General features: G+C 40.2%; 2 protein-coding genes across 3 annotated transcripts in view; both read left to right on the top strand.

Annotated features, from left to right (window-relative positions):
• The window catches only part of cacna2d3 (calcium channel, voltage dependent, alpha2/delta subunit 3), a 63,213-nt gene extending 59,738 nt beyond the window's left edge, over positions 1-3,475 (top strand). For both annotated transcript variants that reach the window (XM_088338212.1, XM_088338211.1), the window contains exons 38-39: positions 90-167; positions 2,410-3,475. In XM_088338212.1, the coding sequence (XP_088194338.1) occupies positions 90-167; positions 2,410-2,502 (171 nt within the window). In that variant the 3' untranslated portion in view covers positions 2,503-3,475. The remainder of the gene's footprint in view (positions 1-89; positions 168-2,409) is intronic.
• Positions 3,476-8,089: 4,614 nt separating this feature from the next.
• Positions 8,090-15,981, top strand: h1m (linker histone H1M). The gene is made up of 5 exons (XM_088337158.1): positions 8,090-8,309; positions 9,210-9,466; positions 14,769-14,880; positions 14,963-15,015; positions 15,645-15,981. The coding sequence occupies exons 1-5, from the start codon at positions 8,210-8,212 to the stop codon at positions 15,921-15,923; spliced, it is 801 nt and encodes a 266-aa protein (XP_088193284.1). The 5' UTR covers positions 8,090-8,209; the 3' UTR covers positions 15,924-15,981.
• Positions 15,982-16,276: the final 295 nt, after the last annotated feature.

The raw sequence follows: 16,276 nt of genomic DNA, 5'->3' as shown, positions 1-16,276 counted from the left end.
CTGTGGTGAATGTAGTGGCAAAAGATCATTGAATTTTGATCCATTGTTTGAGCAGAGGCCATTATAACCTTGACCGCGGTGAACATAACGAATCGCTGAAGTGCGACAGGTTGAAGTTTCAAAAGGACAGAAAGAAGCCGGAATCATGTCATCCTTTCCATCCAGAGGTAATAAGTCAGCAGAATACTTCAAATCAAAGGTGGAGGTTTGGCAGTGATGGGAAATCATAACATAAACACACACAAAACCACAACTGCCACTAATTATATCCCATATATAAGCTTACATCGCCTAAACCAAGTATCATAGAGGCCACTTGAAATTATTTTTGCTATTAGGGCCAAGAAATAGTCAAAATTGCAACCTGTTCTAAAGGTTGATGGTTCAGATCTGGCTCAAAGGACTAAATGATGATGATATGGTTGAACAGACACTCAAAATAAGAAGAAAGACATAATTACCTCATGTGCAGCCTATTAGCATGTTTTTTTTCCCACATTTTTCTGAACATGAGGTTTTTGACTTTTTTCCTTGCCCCCCTCATGTAGGTTTTAAATCAGAGCATGTTGTTGTGCTGTGCTGTGCTGCTGTTAAAGTCTTTTTGTGAGAAAGGGCTATACAAAGAAATATGACTTGACTTGACAAATCATGTTATATGTGATTACTTTTGGCCCTTTTTCAAGACTTTCAAGATTTGGTATCACAAAAAAGTGTTAAGACGATGTAATAAGTGTTCAAAATGAAAAACAAAAACGCACTTGGGTTTTTCGGGATTATAATGAAATAGAGAATGGAACTGAACATGAACACATCGTAAGACAACATAAACTGGATACATGAACTGTTATAAATACATACAAAAAAAGTTGTTCATATATTGTCAATTATTTTTCACTATCAACAGGTGCTTTATGGGCCTGTGTGGTAGATGGTGAAGCAAATCCTGGATACAGACCCACATCATTGTCAACCAATCACTTTCCCAATTCTTTGCCTCTTTGACAATCAGAACTAATACAGTAATGTTCAAAGAATTCAAATGTTTTATTGGTCACATATAACAAAAAATGCTTTACAAAATGCATTACTTATTATGCCCAGTCTGTGTCATTTCTTGCCCGTGATTTGTTCATTGCCACATGTGGATGCCTTTGAGATGCGATTGTGGGAAGTTGCTGCCACCTTCTGGGTGTTTTGGAGAACTACTTTGATGCAATTAGATTTTTTTATATCGTCACAAAGCCCGTCTTCCCTTCTCCCAGGAACCGTTTGTATTTTCTCTTCAGCCCAACAGTCATAGAGTTACAGTAATTTGGATAGCGCTTGTATAGCAGGGGCGCCGGCCCCCCTGTGGTAATAAGAGGGTTAATATAGCCACATACTAAAGAAATTGAACAAAACGTGTGCACTGACCTGTGGAAGCAGATTTCCAGGCTTGAAGGAGTTTGTGATTGCTCGATATTGGTGGGGAAACGTCCACCTTTGTCCATGTCAAAACTATGTCCTTGCTTAAAATGCAGTCGTGTGCCGCGGAATTCACAGGAAAGCATTTACTCCAGTCTAAATTAGTGGTGCGTTGTTTGTGAATGAACCGGAAGTATGAGCTGTTTCTTAAAAGTGAAATTTTCTATTCTAATTGTGAGTACTTGGGTGCTGTAGCGCAGTCCGCTAGCTGCTACACAACACCAGTTTGACTGTGCAACAGCGGGATATCGTGAAACGGGGCCAACGACGCAAAAGAATGTCCCTTGTAATGAAATCTAAGTCAAACAAGACTGTACAAACAGCTTAAGATCTTACCTCAAGGCTGAAAGTTGCGGACAACATTTTTCCTACTCGCGAAAGGTTTGCTCGTTTTGTGTTTGTGCAACCTTTCACAATTATATCAACACAACAATGTTATTTCCTTGTCATTTTTCAACAGCTGTTAGCGCGATAGTTTTTGTGAATTACCGTCCCCTATGTTTGTAAAAGCGGTAACGTTTCTCTCGGCCGTCCAGAATCCAAATTTGAACCAACTCGGGATCTGAGTTTCATTCTCGCATGTTCGGTCTCATGAGAGACTGCAGATCCTATTATGCAAGCCTCATGGTAGATTTCTGAGCCTAGCAACAAGTAATTGCTGAAATGTGATAGGCTAAATGTTTGAAAATGAAAGAACACAGTAAGCAGTGTAACCAGGGGTAAAGCAATGAAATGAAACTGACAAGACAATTTGGAATCATTGAATATGTATTGATGCACAAGATATAATTAATATCACATGATTTGGATATTTTTAACGCGAGCAGAGAAGGCCTTGCAGGCCCTCACGGTCCACCATTGTTCAAATGTAACTAGATTTTACAGGCTTGAATGACGGTGATGATATGCTTCACGCTGATGTCTCGTGTCTATTTTGTTTCTCAGGAAAATGCCATGGAGTGCGGTTCCGCTTCGGGTCTCTACTGTCCACTCGCAACGGTTTTTCTTCCCTTTTTAGCAGCGAGTCTCAGCAGGTGACCGGCAGCCGCAGGAAGAAGAAGAAAAAGCTAAAAAACAAACAAACATACACGTAGGAAACAAGGCCAACCGCAAACGAAGCGCTTTAGTGAGAGTCCAACTCACACATGAGACACTTACAGTAAAGAAAATAAGTGTTTGAACACCCTATTTGGCTATTTCTCCCGACTTGGAAATCATGGACGGGTCGGAAATTTCATCGTAAGTGCATGTCCACTGTGAGAGAGATAAACTAAAAATAAAAATCCAGAAATCACTACGCATGATTTTTTTTTAAACACGGATTTTGAGTTGGGTTCAGGTCTGGAGACTGGCTGGGCCAGGCTAGAACCTTGCTTCTTATGGAGCCACTCTTTGGTTTTCCTGGCTGTGTGCTTCGGGTCGTTGTCGTGTTGGAAAACCCAGCCATGACCCATCTTCAATGTTATGACTGAGGGAAGGGGGTTGTTTCCCAAAATCTCATAATAAATGGCCCCCAGTCATCCTCTCTTTGATGCACTGCACTCGTCCTGTCCCATGTGTAGAAAAACACCCCCGAAGTACCCCCATGCTTCGCAGTAGGGATGGTGTTCTTTAGATTGTCCTCTTTTTTCTTCTTCCTCCAAACACGCTCAGTGGAATTATGACCAAAAAGTGTTATTTTGGTCTCATCTGACCACAAACCTTTCTCCCATGACTCCTCCGTATCATCCAAATGGTCATATGCAAACTTAAGACGGGCCTTGACATGTGCTGGTTCAAGCAAGGGAACCCTTCGTGCCATGCATGATTTCAAAGTGTATTACCTACAGTAACCTTGGAAACAGTCCCAGCTCTTTTCAGGTCCTTGACCAACTCCTGTCATGTAGTTCTGGGCTGATTCCTAATGGGGTGATATCTTGTAGAGATTGACCGTTATGTTTTTAGCTTCTTCCATTTTCTTATTATTGCTCCAACAGTGGACCAATTTCAACCAAGCTGCTTGACAATCGCTCCGTAGAGGTGTACAATTTTGTCTCTGGTGTCTTTGGACAGCTCTTTGGTCTTCGTCATGTTACAAGTTAAAGTCTTACTGATTTTACGGGGTGTACAGGTGTTTTTATGCAGCTAACGACCTCAAACAACTGCATCTGATTCAGGATGATACATGGAGTCCAGGTGGACTTCTAATGGGCGGACTAACAGGTCTTTTAGGGTCCGAATTCTAGATGACACACAGGTGTTCACATACTTCAGGTGTTCACAGACCAGAAACGGACACAGGACCCAATAGCGCTCGTTTTCTCAGTTTTTATTGAAAAAGAGGGAGAGTAAGGCTTGCTTCCACAATCCGATGGCTGACGAACAAAAGGAGCGAGCTATGCGGAATCGGCACTTCCGTGTCTAGTGAGGATGATCGGAGACAGGCGGGAATAGCAAGTCGTTGGCCGGGACCGGAGATCAAAGGCGGTGTCGAGTTCGTAAGCGAGGTCGTAGCAGGAGGCAGGCAGGTAACGGGGCAAAACAGGTCAGGTAACAGGCAGAACGGGGCGTAGTCAGGTCCGGAAACAGGTTGGCAACGAAGATCAGGCAGAAAAAAGGAGGGCAAAAACGGAGTCGAACGAAAAGGCTTACTGAGCTGAAGGCAACAGTTTGCACAACGATCTGACGGCTTCCAAGAGGAAGCCGGGGGTTTGAAAAGAGAGTGACAGCCAATCAGCTGTCCGGGCTGTTGGCGCCAATTAAGCCGCTGCAGCTGCGCTAAATCTGCAATCAGGACAACTTATTATTCAATAAATTGTTAAAAAAAATAATGCAGTGATTTCTGGATTTTTCTTATTAGTTTATCTCTCTCGCAGTGGACGTGCACCTACGATGAAAACCTCTGACCCCAACATGATTTCTCAGTGGAAGAAATAGCAAAATACTTATTTTCTTCACTGTAACTTTGAGTATTCTACATGTCTGCATCTCTTGGCAGGTTTTTCTAGATAATGCCACTAACATCACATCGCGGTAAGACCAATTGTGTCTCCTGAGAGGACTTCCGTTATCCATGGAAAGATTACTGAACACTACAAAAAGTAAGGATTGCCAAAACACTCATAGTCATATTTATTTTTTGATCATAGTTTATATTTTAGAACATTTATCTATAAGGTACATGGAAAATATTAAAGCCTAATAAAAGCACTTTAACTTGCTTTATTCTGCCATTTTGTCGTTGTCAGACACTACTGATGCATGTTTTAACAGAGTGTTAGGAGAATGTTAAAAGAATATGTCCCAAAAAATCACAAATAAAGGCATATTTTTCTTTGACGTATTTGAGTGTGTTTGTAATGACTCAGTATGTGCAACTCTGAATAAAAACCAAAAGGATGTTTAAATTGATATATATCAGTGAATTGCACACTGGGGAGGCAGGTGATGCTGTGCCTCACCTTTCATCACATTTTGGGGATTTTCTTCTTGGAAATCGCTCAATGTACCCTTATTATGTATATTGTTAGTATAATTAATATGGAATGTATCACGTCTGAGCGTCTGCTGATGAGCGAGGCACGCTATTCCTTTGCCCCATGGCAGGGGGCGGTAGTGAGAGCAAGGATTTCGATTCGGCGCACTTTTCCGCCGGAAACAGTAGAATTAGTGATGGTATTTGCAGATATATTTGTGACTCTGTAAAATATATGATTGACACCGGATTTATTTCTTTTAATGTTATTAGAAAATTGGCTTTGAAAGCCCTTGAAAAAGTGCTTGAATTTGGCCATGAAAAAGGTGTACAAACTCTGAGCCATACAAGGTGACAATATACCATAAAAACAAACCAACCCGATACATGCAACAAACGGAACTAATAAAACAAAACGAAAAAATCAATAGTATGCCTACCTTGACATGCCCAAAAGGAGGAAATCAAGTAATAGACTCCTAAACACATCAATGGAATAAAACGCATAAACAAAAATAGTAATTAAATTGCTTTTAGTACTAAATAAATAAATGCAGCTTATCAGTACTCAAATAGGAGCTTTAAGCTTCAGTATAGTGCAGCGGTTAGCAAGGTGCCCCGTTCGAGACCAGGTAGAAACATGTTGACCTAGAGAGGAATGGGCACCAACAGGCTGTATTTGCCCAAGACACACTACAGGATATGGTGCCTCTACAACCCTAGTGGTCATGCCATTCAGACATTTTTTTCTCATTGCAGACATTTTTTTCATAACGTAGGAATACCTAGATAATGATTTTATTTCAAAAGAGCAGCGGATAAACTTCTCTTATAAGATATGACAATAAATCCTTTTTTTCTATGCTACAGTTTGTATCAGGGTCCTCAAACACAAGAACTAGGGTTAGTGAGGTTAGGCCATATTGGGTTTTCTACAAAAAAACAAGCTCATATGAAAACATTCTTTTTAAATTGCTATACTTGATGAGATCTAAAAATGAAAACACAAAGAATTAATATGAGAATAGGACAATCACGGAAAAATGAATCCATATTTAGCGCAGGCTGCCCTTACATGAAAGGAACCATGTGTATTATTTGACCTCTCGATGTTGCAACATTGTGTCGTGCAACTGAAAAGAGCTGTAAGGCACAAAGAAGTATACAAATTATGGAGACTTAAAGTGACCATGAAGAACCATTTTTCCTTTGATTTCTTTGCCTGGCCTTTTGCAGAGAAAGGAAAGAAAAAAATAGCGGGGTAAGAAAAAAATAATTAAAACAAGGGAAAAGGAACAGAATATTAAAGGAAAGAAGAAAGATTTTTAAGGAAAAAGAAAAAAAACATGTTTACAATGTTTGGTGAAACTGACGACTATGTGATGGGATGTCACATGATCCCAAAGTGCATTTCTTAATGGCTTGCAGTGATGGGAAATATTGGGGAAAATTGCCTATTTCAGCCCCCAAATGACTCTTCAGATTTGCTTCATTGCTTTAATCCCTATACTACTAAGTACTGTAACACTTTACATGAAATTGCTTTGATATAATGGAAAAATAAAGCAAAAAAAGAAACAAAAGAAGAAAACAAAAATCTAAAAGAGAAAAAAGAAAAGAGCAAAAAAATGAAGCCTGAGATTAAAAACAAGGAAAAAAGAAGACAAGCAAAACGAGTAAAACCTAGGAAAAGGCAAACCAAAAAGTCAAATAAAATAACAACAAAAAAAAGCTACAAAAAGGGAAAACAAAAAACAAAAAAATATAAGAAAAAAGAGAGAAGAAGTAGTAAAAGAAATAAGGAAACAAAAAAAATGAAAAAAGGCAAAAAAGAGAAAAGATCTTGGAAAGGTATTTTCTTGACTACAAGACTCAACTTAAAAACCCCAAATTTGACAGACATACAAAAGTGTGAGAGATTTTACTGTATCTCCTGGACCAGGGGTCAGGAACCCTTTTGACCCAAAGAGCCATAAAAGCAAAACATTTTTTTAAAATAAATTGAGAGAGCCACATCATATATTTTCAGACAAAATTGGGAAAAAACGGCCAAACACGCTCTCTAGACAAAAGCTAATTCTTCAGCACATTTTATTTCACTGTGTGTCATTTGATGAGTTAATCAAATGTATGAAATGATAATAATGCCAAATCCTGTGTCCCAAATCAATGTAAATATGCCATTTACAATTTGTCTTCTACCTTAAGTTAAGAGTGTTGAGGCAATTTTTTTCCATGAAATTCGTCCTTAAAAACGGTTTCAAAACAATGTGCATGCAAAGTTCTTTTGTAAAAATGTCACAAATTACTGCAAACTATAAGCATATCGTCATATTCATTTTCGGTGTAGACTGCACTGAGCGAGAGAGAGAGAAGGAAGTGCCTTGCGCTGTGTGCAGGGATCCGCCCACCTGTACTGCTCACCCAATCAAAGTCGTTTGCCAGCGTTTTTATTTATCAGTTTAAATGGTTTCTTATCAAACTTCTGCATTAAGTTGCTTCGGCTTTGTATGGACCAAAATCGGGATGAAATCACTTGCCTTCGAACGCCACAGAGAGATGTGCAATAGTTACATTTTATTTCGGAGCCATATGTACTCATGAAAAGAGCCATATATGGCTCCTGAGCCATAGGTTCCCTACCCCTGTTCTGGACTATAAGGCAAACCTACAGGACGCAAATGTTCCAGAAATTTAAAAGTGCACCTCAAAGACCGGAAACACAGTCATTAAAATCAGAAAAGCATAATTATAACTGAATGCCTCCACATAAGGTAAACATTTGTGACGGTTTGTTTTAGTTGAAAGCCTTAAATACTTGAAAATGCAAATATGACTTTACTTGCTTGGGGGAATGTAACAAAATAAGAAAACAATAAAAGGTAAAGAAGCAAGAAAAAAAGACGAAAATAGGCTATGGGGAACTGAAACAAAAGAAGAAAAAAACAGGAAAAAAAGAAAGAAAAAGCTAGAGAGGGAAAGAAACTAAAGAAGAAGAGAAACAAAAGAGAAAAACATTGAAGAAACTGCAAACTGCAAAGAGAATCGGGCTCGAATATCAGAGAGCTGGCCACCGTCGTTCATCGCTTCAATGAGTTGGCTCATGACGCCGTTCCGTTCACGAACGACACCGCACTAATTGATTTCAGCTGGTGCGCTTGATTACGCACCTGCTACACTTTCGCTAAAAAAAAGTCAGAGAGTCGTCTACACTTTCGAGGGTGGCTCTAAATAAGTTTTATAGATGCGGATTCTTTCGCTGTATGACTTCGTTTTAGAAAGGAAAAGTAAATGAAAGAAAAGATGCCTCCCAAGAAACGAACTGCCGTCGTTAATGACGTGCCTGCCCCCAGCGACGAACCAGTGCGTCCAAAAGTGCCAAGATTATCAGGTAAAAAGCATACCTGTCGCGCTCCAGGGCTCTATGCCCTTATAAACTGTCGTATTTTCCCTTACAAAATACAAAATAATTACACCATAGTTTTTTTTAAACCTTTTTATTATGTAGTTGAACATGTTGTATTGTATATGTGTTTCGTTTTATCAAATATATTGTTAATTAACATTTTGTGTGAGATACTGAGTTGCTCGGCATGAATGAGGTTTGTTATAAAAAAAGTTCAAAAATGAAGTAGCTTGGACGTTCGCTGTAGAAGGAAAGAAATACATGCAAATATAATTAAGTAGAATAATACATTTTCTTATTCAAATTATTAATTCGTTTTCTGCATTGAATTATTGTTCCTAATATACTGATTAAAGGGAGAACCACAAACATGTAATTTCATTTTCTCCTTTTTATACAACATAATAATTCGTAATATGATGCATCAAAGCAAGTGAGCCGTTTGAGAGCCGGCTCTTTTTAATGATTAGAGCCGAAAAAGCCAGTTCTCTAAAAAGAGACGGACTTCCTTTCACTACACAACTACCACGGAATGATGCATGATGGGGAATCCCCAGGCGGCAGACGCATGCGCACAGTAGCATCAAACCGCTCGCTTCGTTTGCAACGAAAAAAAAAAAACTATTCCGAGATAGAGGCTACGGTGGCGAACTCGTTTGACTTGATTGATTTGCTGTTTCGTGATACTCTGTGTCTACCGGATGGTACCCATAATTGACAAATTTACGTTTTTCCGTACGGATTTTCTTGTACGTCTTAAAATGCATAATAATCGTACTTTGTACGGCAAAAACGTACAGGTTGACAGGTATGAAAAACCGAAGGAGGGAGAAAATCTTTATCGTGTTGATTTCTCAAAAATAACCTGTAATTCTGAACGTTTAGGTGCTGTGGCTTTACGAAAAATCGCCGTGCACCCCGGCACCAGCGTCATGGTAACCGAGGCGCTGAAGGAATTGGACTCTAAGAAGGGAGTTTCCAAACAAGCCATCCACAATTTCATTAAACTCAAGTACCCGTCCGTGGACCAGGTCCGCTTCAAGTATTTCCTCCGAAGAGCCATCACGAAAGGGCTGGACAACGGCACCTTGGTTCGGCCTGCCAACTCGCTCGTCTCCTCGGGGGTCAATGGAAGATTTCGGGTACAGTAATCGAAGAGATTGGTTTTCTAACTTTTTTTTTTTTATTGAGACGTGGCATCTGTTTTAATGCTTACAAACTAAACGAAAGTTGCGGCGATTAAAAGTGGGGTGCGTAATTTAAAGTGTAATCAGTTTTATTTTCTTAGTAGGTGTTCAGAGGGGAGAAAGTGGGTTCCGAACTTTGGGTGCCGATCAGTCTTCTAGCTCTTACTACCGCAAACAAATATCTTTCAGTCATTAAAAATATGAATTCTGTCATTTAAGATAATTGTACATTTTTTAAATATACCCCCGTGTTCTAAAACACAAGCTGTTTTATTAACAAGATGAGAAATCGGTATCAATTCATAACTTTTAATACTAAATGGTTTATAGATCTCCTCTCATCAGCTGCACTGCTTATCCTCAGTAGGGTCGCGGGGGTGCTGGAGCCCATCCCAGCAAGCTGTGGGCAGGGGACACCCTGAACTGGTTGCCAGCCAATCGCAGGGCACACGGGGACAGACAACTCACTCGCTCGCTCATCATTCACACATAGGGACATTTTGGACCAACCAATTCTCCAGACATGCATGTTTTTGGAATGCGGAAGGAAACCGGAGTGCCCGGAGGAAACCCACGCAAGCATGGGGAGAACATTCAAACTCCACACAGGAAGTCTGGAGCTGGATTTGAACCCACGCAGGAGGTTCATAAGACATGAACTGCGCCGCCGTGCTGCCCTGGTTTATAGATAATCCATCAAATTGTGGTCAACTGCAAAGAAAATGCATAATTATCAGAAGACATTTTACACTGGATGGGGTGTTTTAACTTCAGCCCCTGTTAATATTTTGTTTCCGTGACTGAATCAAATGGGACTGAACCATCTCAAAGTGGTGGAGTACTTCCGACGCTGCCTAGTTTAGTTTGGTTTTACTTAACCTTATCCAGCGTTTCATGGTATTAAAGCCCAAGTGTTTAATATTTGAACACTAGATGGCACTGTTTAAGCAAAGGAAAACCAGTACCACAACAAGCGCCAAGACGGCGGAACCTTGGGTGTTGATCTGCTATGTAAAAGAAATACAAATTTCTCGGCCTGATTTTTTTGTAGAAAATGAACATTGGTATGGTAATTCATGTATTTATGTCTAGTATTCAAATCGATCTTCTCGTTTTTTTAAACCCAGCGCTCTTGAGGAATGCTTGCCAATTATGTTTCTATGCCGCCATCTTCTGGCTTAGTCGAGATTGCAGTGTTTTCAAATGCTGCACCCCACCTTTTAAGTTGTAAAATAATGCTTGGGGTTTTAAAGGGACTGTGGAATCAGTGCCTCAAAACTCGTTCAGTTAAAACAAAACATTGAAAATGAGAAAAATACATGAACTATCGTGCCAGTGTTAATTTTTATTCAAAAAGAAACATGGAGAGCTTTTGTATTTTCTATTTTGGAAACCTTACCGAGAAGTCGCCACCATGTTTGTCAGTCTTCTTGCTGCTATGCAGTGATCTTTTGGCACATACTATACTTAATACATGTTTTAACAAAATAAATCTGTACTGTTGTATTAAAAATGTAAAAAATATATCTGCATGTATTGCCCTAAGCCACTAAAAGGTGAACATAATTTCAGGACACTATTTGCTTGACACATTTTGTTGCCATCATGTGGACATTATGGAAAACTACATTTGCTTTTGGGACGGTGATCCCTGCCTAAAACAAGTCCGGAGACACAAATGTAAAGCCTAAACAGACCAGGCTATGATCAGGTGTTTTCCCCTAGTATTCAATTTTTTTTATTCACCGAAAGAGGTTCCTGGAGGCACTAAATATTAAACAAGACTGGTTATTGGAATTTTCTGTAGCGGAGCACAGAAACCAGAACACATGGCCTTCAAGGACTGGAGTGGTCAGATGTGCCTTATAAGAAGGGAAACGCATTTTGCCTATATTGAAAAGCATTGTCGTGCCCTGTCTGTTTTCGTACAGAAACCATATTGTTCCAATTCCAAAAAACTGTTAAAAGCGATAAAGCCACTCGGGAGTGCCACCTGTGGCTCCAGAGCAAGTTTAGCGGATCAAGAAGTCATGTTTATTTGTATAGCCCTTATTCAGTCTCAAAGGGCTGCAGACTTATTACACCATCCCCTGATCTAAAACCTACATGAGGGCAGGGAAAACCCCTAACTTTGCAAGCAATAAGAACTCTGCCTTTTGGCCCCTGCGGCCAGGGCTTTTGGTGGTCCAGACCAGAGCCTTTTGACATGATGGCTTTAGGAGAAACTGGAAATTAAAAGATGTGTGTACGTTATGTAGGTTCCATCAAGTTGTTTTACGCATGTGGTCAATTCCAACCCCAACTTCATTGACCGACAGGAAGATAAAGGGCAAGGAGACTGTTTAGCCAATCGGACTGCGAAACACATGTGAGAAGTAGAGACCGTAATGGGGAAACAAAGATACAGTGCAGGATGGCTGTTCAGTGAACCTTCACCATAATTCGGTTCAATTTTCTATCTACTTTGTTGAATTGTATCATGGCTAAACCCTCTCTCCACTATTCTGCTAACTGATTACAGTACCGTCAAATAACCACTTGACCCTGTAAAATGTTTGACCCTATTCTAAATGCCCATACCTCAACTTCTTGATAGATCTTAACTAAACACACTGTTGCAGGTCATACGTCTTGTTTACATTTCTAAAGAAAAGAATAAATATTTGTTGGTCCAATGACCGATTTTCATATAACATATGTTCAATATGAGCGCAGCCTGTGACTCTGCACACACCGAGTTTGTGTTAGAGCTTGTGCGAAACTAGCTGTAGTAAGTTTAGTGCTGCTGTAATTCAGGTTCTTATTCAACTTTAGTTGATGCCTTCTTTGAAAAAATTGGTGACTGAGTCCAAGCCTACTCTAATATAGAAAATGGCTTTTCTTAACCTCAGATGACCTGGATTCAGTAGCGCCCATCCGGCTTAAATCACGACCTAAAAGACGCACACCTTGGTTTAATGATGAAACTAGATCCCTTAAACGAGAATGCAGGAAATCTAAAAGAAAATGGCGCGCTACCGAGCTTGAGGTTTTCCATCAAATCTGGTGTGATAGTTTGTTGAAGTATAAAGCGGCCCTGGCCTCTGCAAAATCAGCCTACCTTTCGAAGGTGATTGCGTCACAAAAAAATAATCCCAAGGTCCTTTTTGACACTGTAGCATCGCTTACAAGGCAACAGACTATCCCTGATAGCGCCACTCATTCTGCCCACGACATAATGGTCTTCTTTACTAAGAAGATCCAAAGCATACAGGAAGAAATCGCTAAAGACAATATTAATTCAACACATACTAAAGCACTCAAATCTATTGATGCACGACATGGTGGCTGTCCATTTTGTCCCGTTTTAGTGAACTGTCACTCGATAATCTTAAACAGATGGTGATTACGGCCAAACCGACGACTTGCCAGTTTGACCCGCTTCTAGGTTCACTTATCAAAGGTCTCTTTGGCGTTCTTGCACCTTCAGTTCTAAATATTTTAAACATATCACTCTCCTCAGGTGTCGTTCCAGCGGCTTTTAAGTCCGCCGTCATTAAACCCACACTGAAACGACCCAACCTTGATCCAAAACACTTGTGTAATTATAGACCTGTGTCAAACCTACAGTTGATTTCTAAAATACTTGAGAAAGTAGTGGCACAGCAGCTGAATGATTTCATGTCCGAGAACGATCTCTTTGAATCAATGCAATCAGGATTCAGGGCTAACCACTCTACTGAGACAGCTCTGATTAAGGTAACCAATGATCTCCTACGGGCAATGGACTCTGGCGCATCATCACTTTTGCTGCTGCTGGACCTTAGGTCTGCATTTGACACAGTGGACCATAATATCTTGCTAGAACGGTTTGAAAAATGGATTGGTCTCTCAGGAAACGTCCTCTTATGGTTCAGATCCTACCTCTCAGATAGGACACACTGTGTTAAATATGGCGAATTGACATCTGAGCCCTTTAGTGTTACCAGTGGTGTTCCGCAGGGTTCAGTGCTTGGCCCCCTTCTCTTCAGCATTTATATGCTTCCACTAGGTGATATTATTCGCAAGTATATCAGTTTCCATTGCTACGCAGATGACACTCAACTCGATCTCCCGATGAAGGAATCTGCCACACTAAACTGTGCAAATTTGGAGGCCTGCCTCACTGAGATAAAAGAGTGGATGTCACTCAATTTCCTGCGTCTTAACTCTGAAAAGACTGTAATGTTAGTTATTGGTCCATCTAAGTCCCGTGACTTATTCTCTAAAACCGCTGTGAACATCAACAATTGCCACATCACACAGAGCGACTCACTTAAAAATGTAGGTGTCATTTTTGACCCCGATCTGTCCTTTCAAACACATGTGAAGAAAATTACTAGAACCGCTTTCTTCCATCTCCGTAACATTGCTAAAATTCGTCCTATACTTTCTCAGTCGGATGCGGAAATCATAATTCACGCGTTTGTTACCTCCCGTCTCGACTACTGTAATGCACTACTCTCCGGTCTTCCGATGACCAGACTCAAGAGTCTTCAGCTGGTACAAAGGTACAAAATGCCGCAGCGAGGCTTTTAACTAGGACAAAAAAGTCAGATCACATGACCCCAATTTTGGCTAACCTGCATTGGCTCCCTGTTAGCCTAAGATGCGATTTTAAGGTTCTCCTATTACTATACAAAATCATACATGGACTTTCCCCCTCATATCTTTCAGATCTGATTTTCCCCCTATGTCCCGGCCCGAAGCCTTTGTTCCGAGAGCGCCGGTCTCCTGGTGATCCCAAGAGCCAAGAAGTGTCCCGCTGGTTCGAGAGCGTTCTCCATCCGGGCACTGGTGTTGTGGAATGCTCTTCCCCCTGAGATCCGATCTGCTGCCTCAGTGGACATGTTTAAGTCTAGGCTTAAAACTCACTTCTACTCTATAGCATACGAATAACCTAAACTTCTTATATGTAATAACTTGTGAAGCCCTTTGAGACTATTTGTGATTAAGGGCTATACAAATAAAAATGACTTGACTAGATGAAAGTGCCAAACTTAAAATGTGTCTGGAGAAGCAGTTGTAATTTGAGTTCCTACCAATGAAAATGGTCAAAATCGGTCTACGAAATAGTTGCACAATTGAACAGCCAGTTTTCTATTTACACGGGTTCTTTTTCGAGTTCACTGTATTGGACTAATATTTAAAACGGTGGAAACACCCCGATTGCACTTTTGGCAAATCTTGGTTTTAGTGCACAATGTTAAGACAATTTATTTTTTCACTTTCCGTGAAGCTGGCACCAAAGCCCAAAGAGTCGAAAGCCAAAGCAAAATTGGAGAACGTGGAGCCAAACGTGCAAAAGGCTCCAAAAGCGGGAAAGGAAGTGTCGGCGAAGACCAAAGCAGGTGACTTATTATCTTGCGTGTCTAATCGTATTGTAATATGAAGGAATGGACTGAAGAGCTGAACTAACAGAATTTTGTCTAGGTGCTACAAAGAAAGCTGCTACAAATGTGAAAGAGAAATCGCCAAAGAAAAAGGTAAATATATTAAATATATTCTTGTTAATCCACGTCTACATGTTAGTAAACCAAGATTTACTGAGTTTCTGTTTCACTCATTTTGTTTGTACGTTAAAGGGGCAGTGTTGGTAGCACATCGTCGCGGTAAAGAATATGTAAGAATTAATTTGAATAAATTAAAATATATGGACCATTATGTAAATGTGCTTTTTTTAATAGTTGTAGGTCGAGATATATTTTACATAATGAAGCTGTCATGATTTGCTGGATTTTGCTGTTACAAGTATCCTCTAATAAAACGTAGTCTTATTCCCTCCCCTTTGTTCTCAAGCTTTTCTTTTCCCTCCCTTTTTTCCAGTGTTTTTTGTTTGAGGCTTCTCCACCCCTTTCATTTTTGTTTCCCCTTCCTTTGCAAAAAGCTGGTCCCTGGGTCTTCGTAGTTGGTAATCCTGTTCTCATTTTCGGTTGACTCGACACAATTCAGTGATATCTAGTGATCAAATGACACAACTATCTTTTGAACTCGGATATCTCAATCTTTATAGTTGTGTAAAATGGTCATTTGGAAAACTAATCAGGTGTCAAGTTTTGTAAATATCCACAAGTGATTGACACCACTAGCGCTACAAATAATTCACTCTTTTCAGGTTACCAAGGCCCCCAAAAAAGCGGACCCTTCCACCTCAAAAGCGGCGCCGGCAAAGCAGCCGAGAGCCAAAAAACCCGCCACAGAGGAAGCCGACACCAAAGCGAGCACTAAGAGCAAAGCCAAGCCCAAAGAAGTGAAGGAACCTGCGCCCACCGACGAGGTGAAAACCAAACCGAAAGAGGTCAAAACTGCAAAAGGGAAAAGTGCCAAAAGTTCAGATGTTGAAACTGCGCCTAAACCTGCTGCGAAACGGGGAAGGAAAAAGAACGGGGAGTGACTGTTTTGTAAAGCTCATTTTAAATATGAATTTCTCAATAAAAGATTAGTTTTTGTAACAGAGTCATGCTTTTATTTGGAAGCTAAAAGTGCCATTGCTATTCTTCAGTGGTTGCGAATTTGTGCAGCAGGTATGCAATCATTTCAAACTAAGTGTACTTTGAAAGGGCTTGGATTTGGTCAGCTGAACATTCAGCCATTTTCAGATTGAAAACTGGATTTAATTGGTATGAGCAGTGGACTCAAATTGACGTTGGTATATTTTCAGACATTGCAACAAAAATGCTATCCAATATTGATCTAGGGGACGCGAATTAGTCCGGTGGTTGGTAAACTTTTTTTTTTTTGTATAAA

Source organism: Urocampus carinirostris, chromosome 6, assembly GCF_059441175.1.
Source record: "Urocampus carinirostris isolate Australia breed hairy pipefish chromosome 6, RoL_Ucar_1.0, whole genome shotgun sequence".
Taxonomy (NCBI): domain Eukaryota; kingdom Metazoa; phylum Chordata; class Actinopteri; order Syngnathiformes; family Syngnathidae; genus Urocampus; species Urocampus carinirostris.
Note: the sequence above shows the minus strand (reverse complement) of the source record. Positions and strands in the feature narration are given on the sequence as shown.

Coding starts and splice junctions, on each gene's coding strand:
- h1m (XM_088337158.1), top strand. CDS start 8,210: ATGAAAGAAAAGATGCCTCCCAAGAAACGAACTGCCGTCGTTAATGAC. Junction 9,467..14,768: donor GGGTCAATGGAAGATTTCGG/GTACAGTAATCG, acceptor CTTTCCGTGAAG/CTGGCACCAAAGCCCAAAGA. Junction 15,016..15,644: donor AGAAATCGCCAAAGAAAAAG/GTAAATATATTA, acceptor CACTCTTTTCAG/GTTACCAAGGCCCCCAAAAA.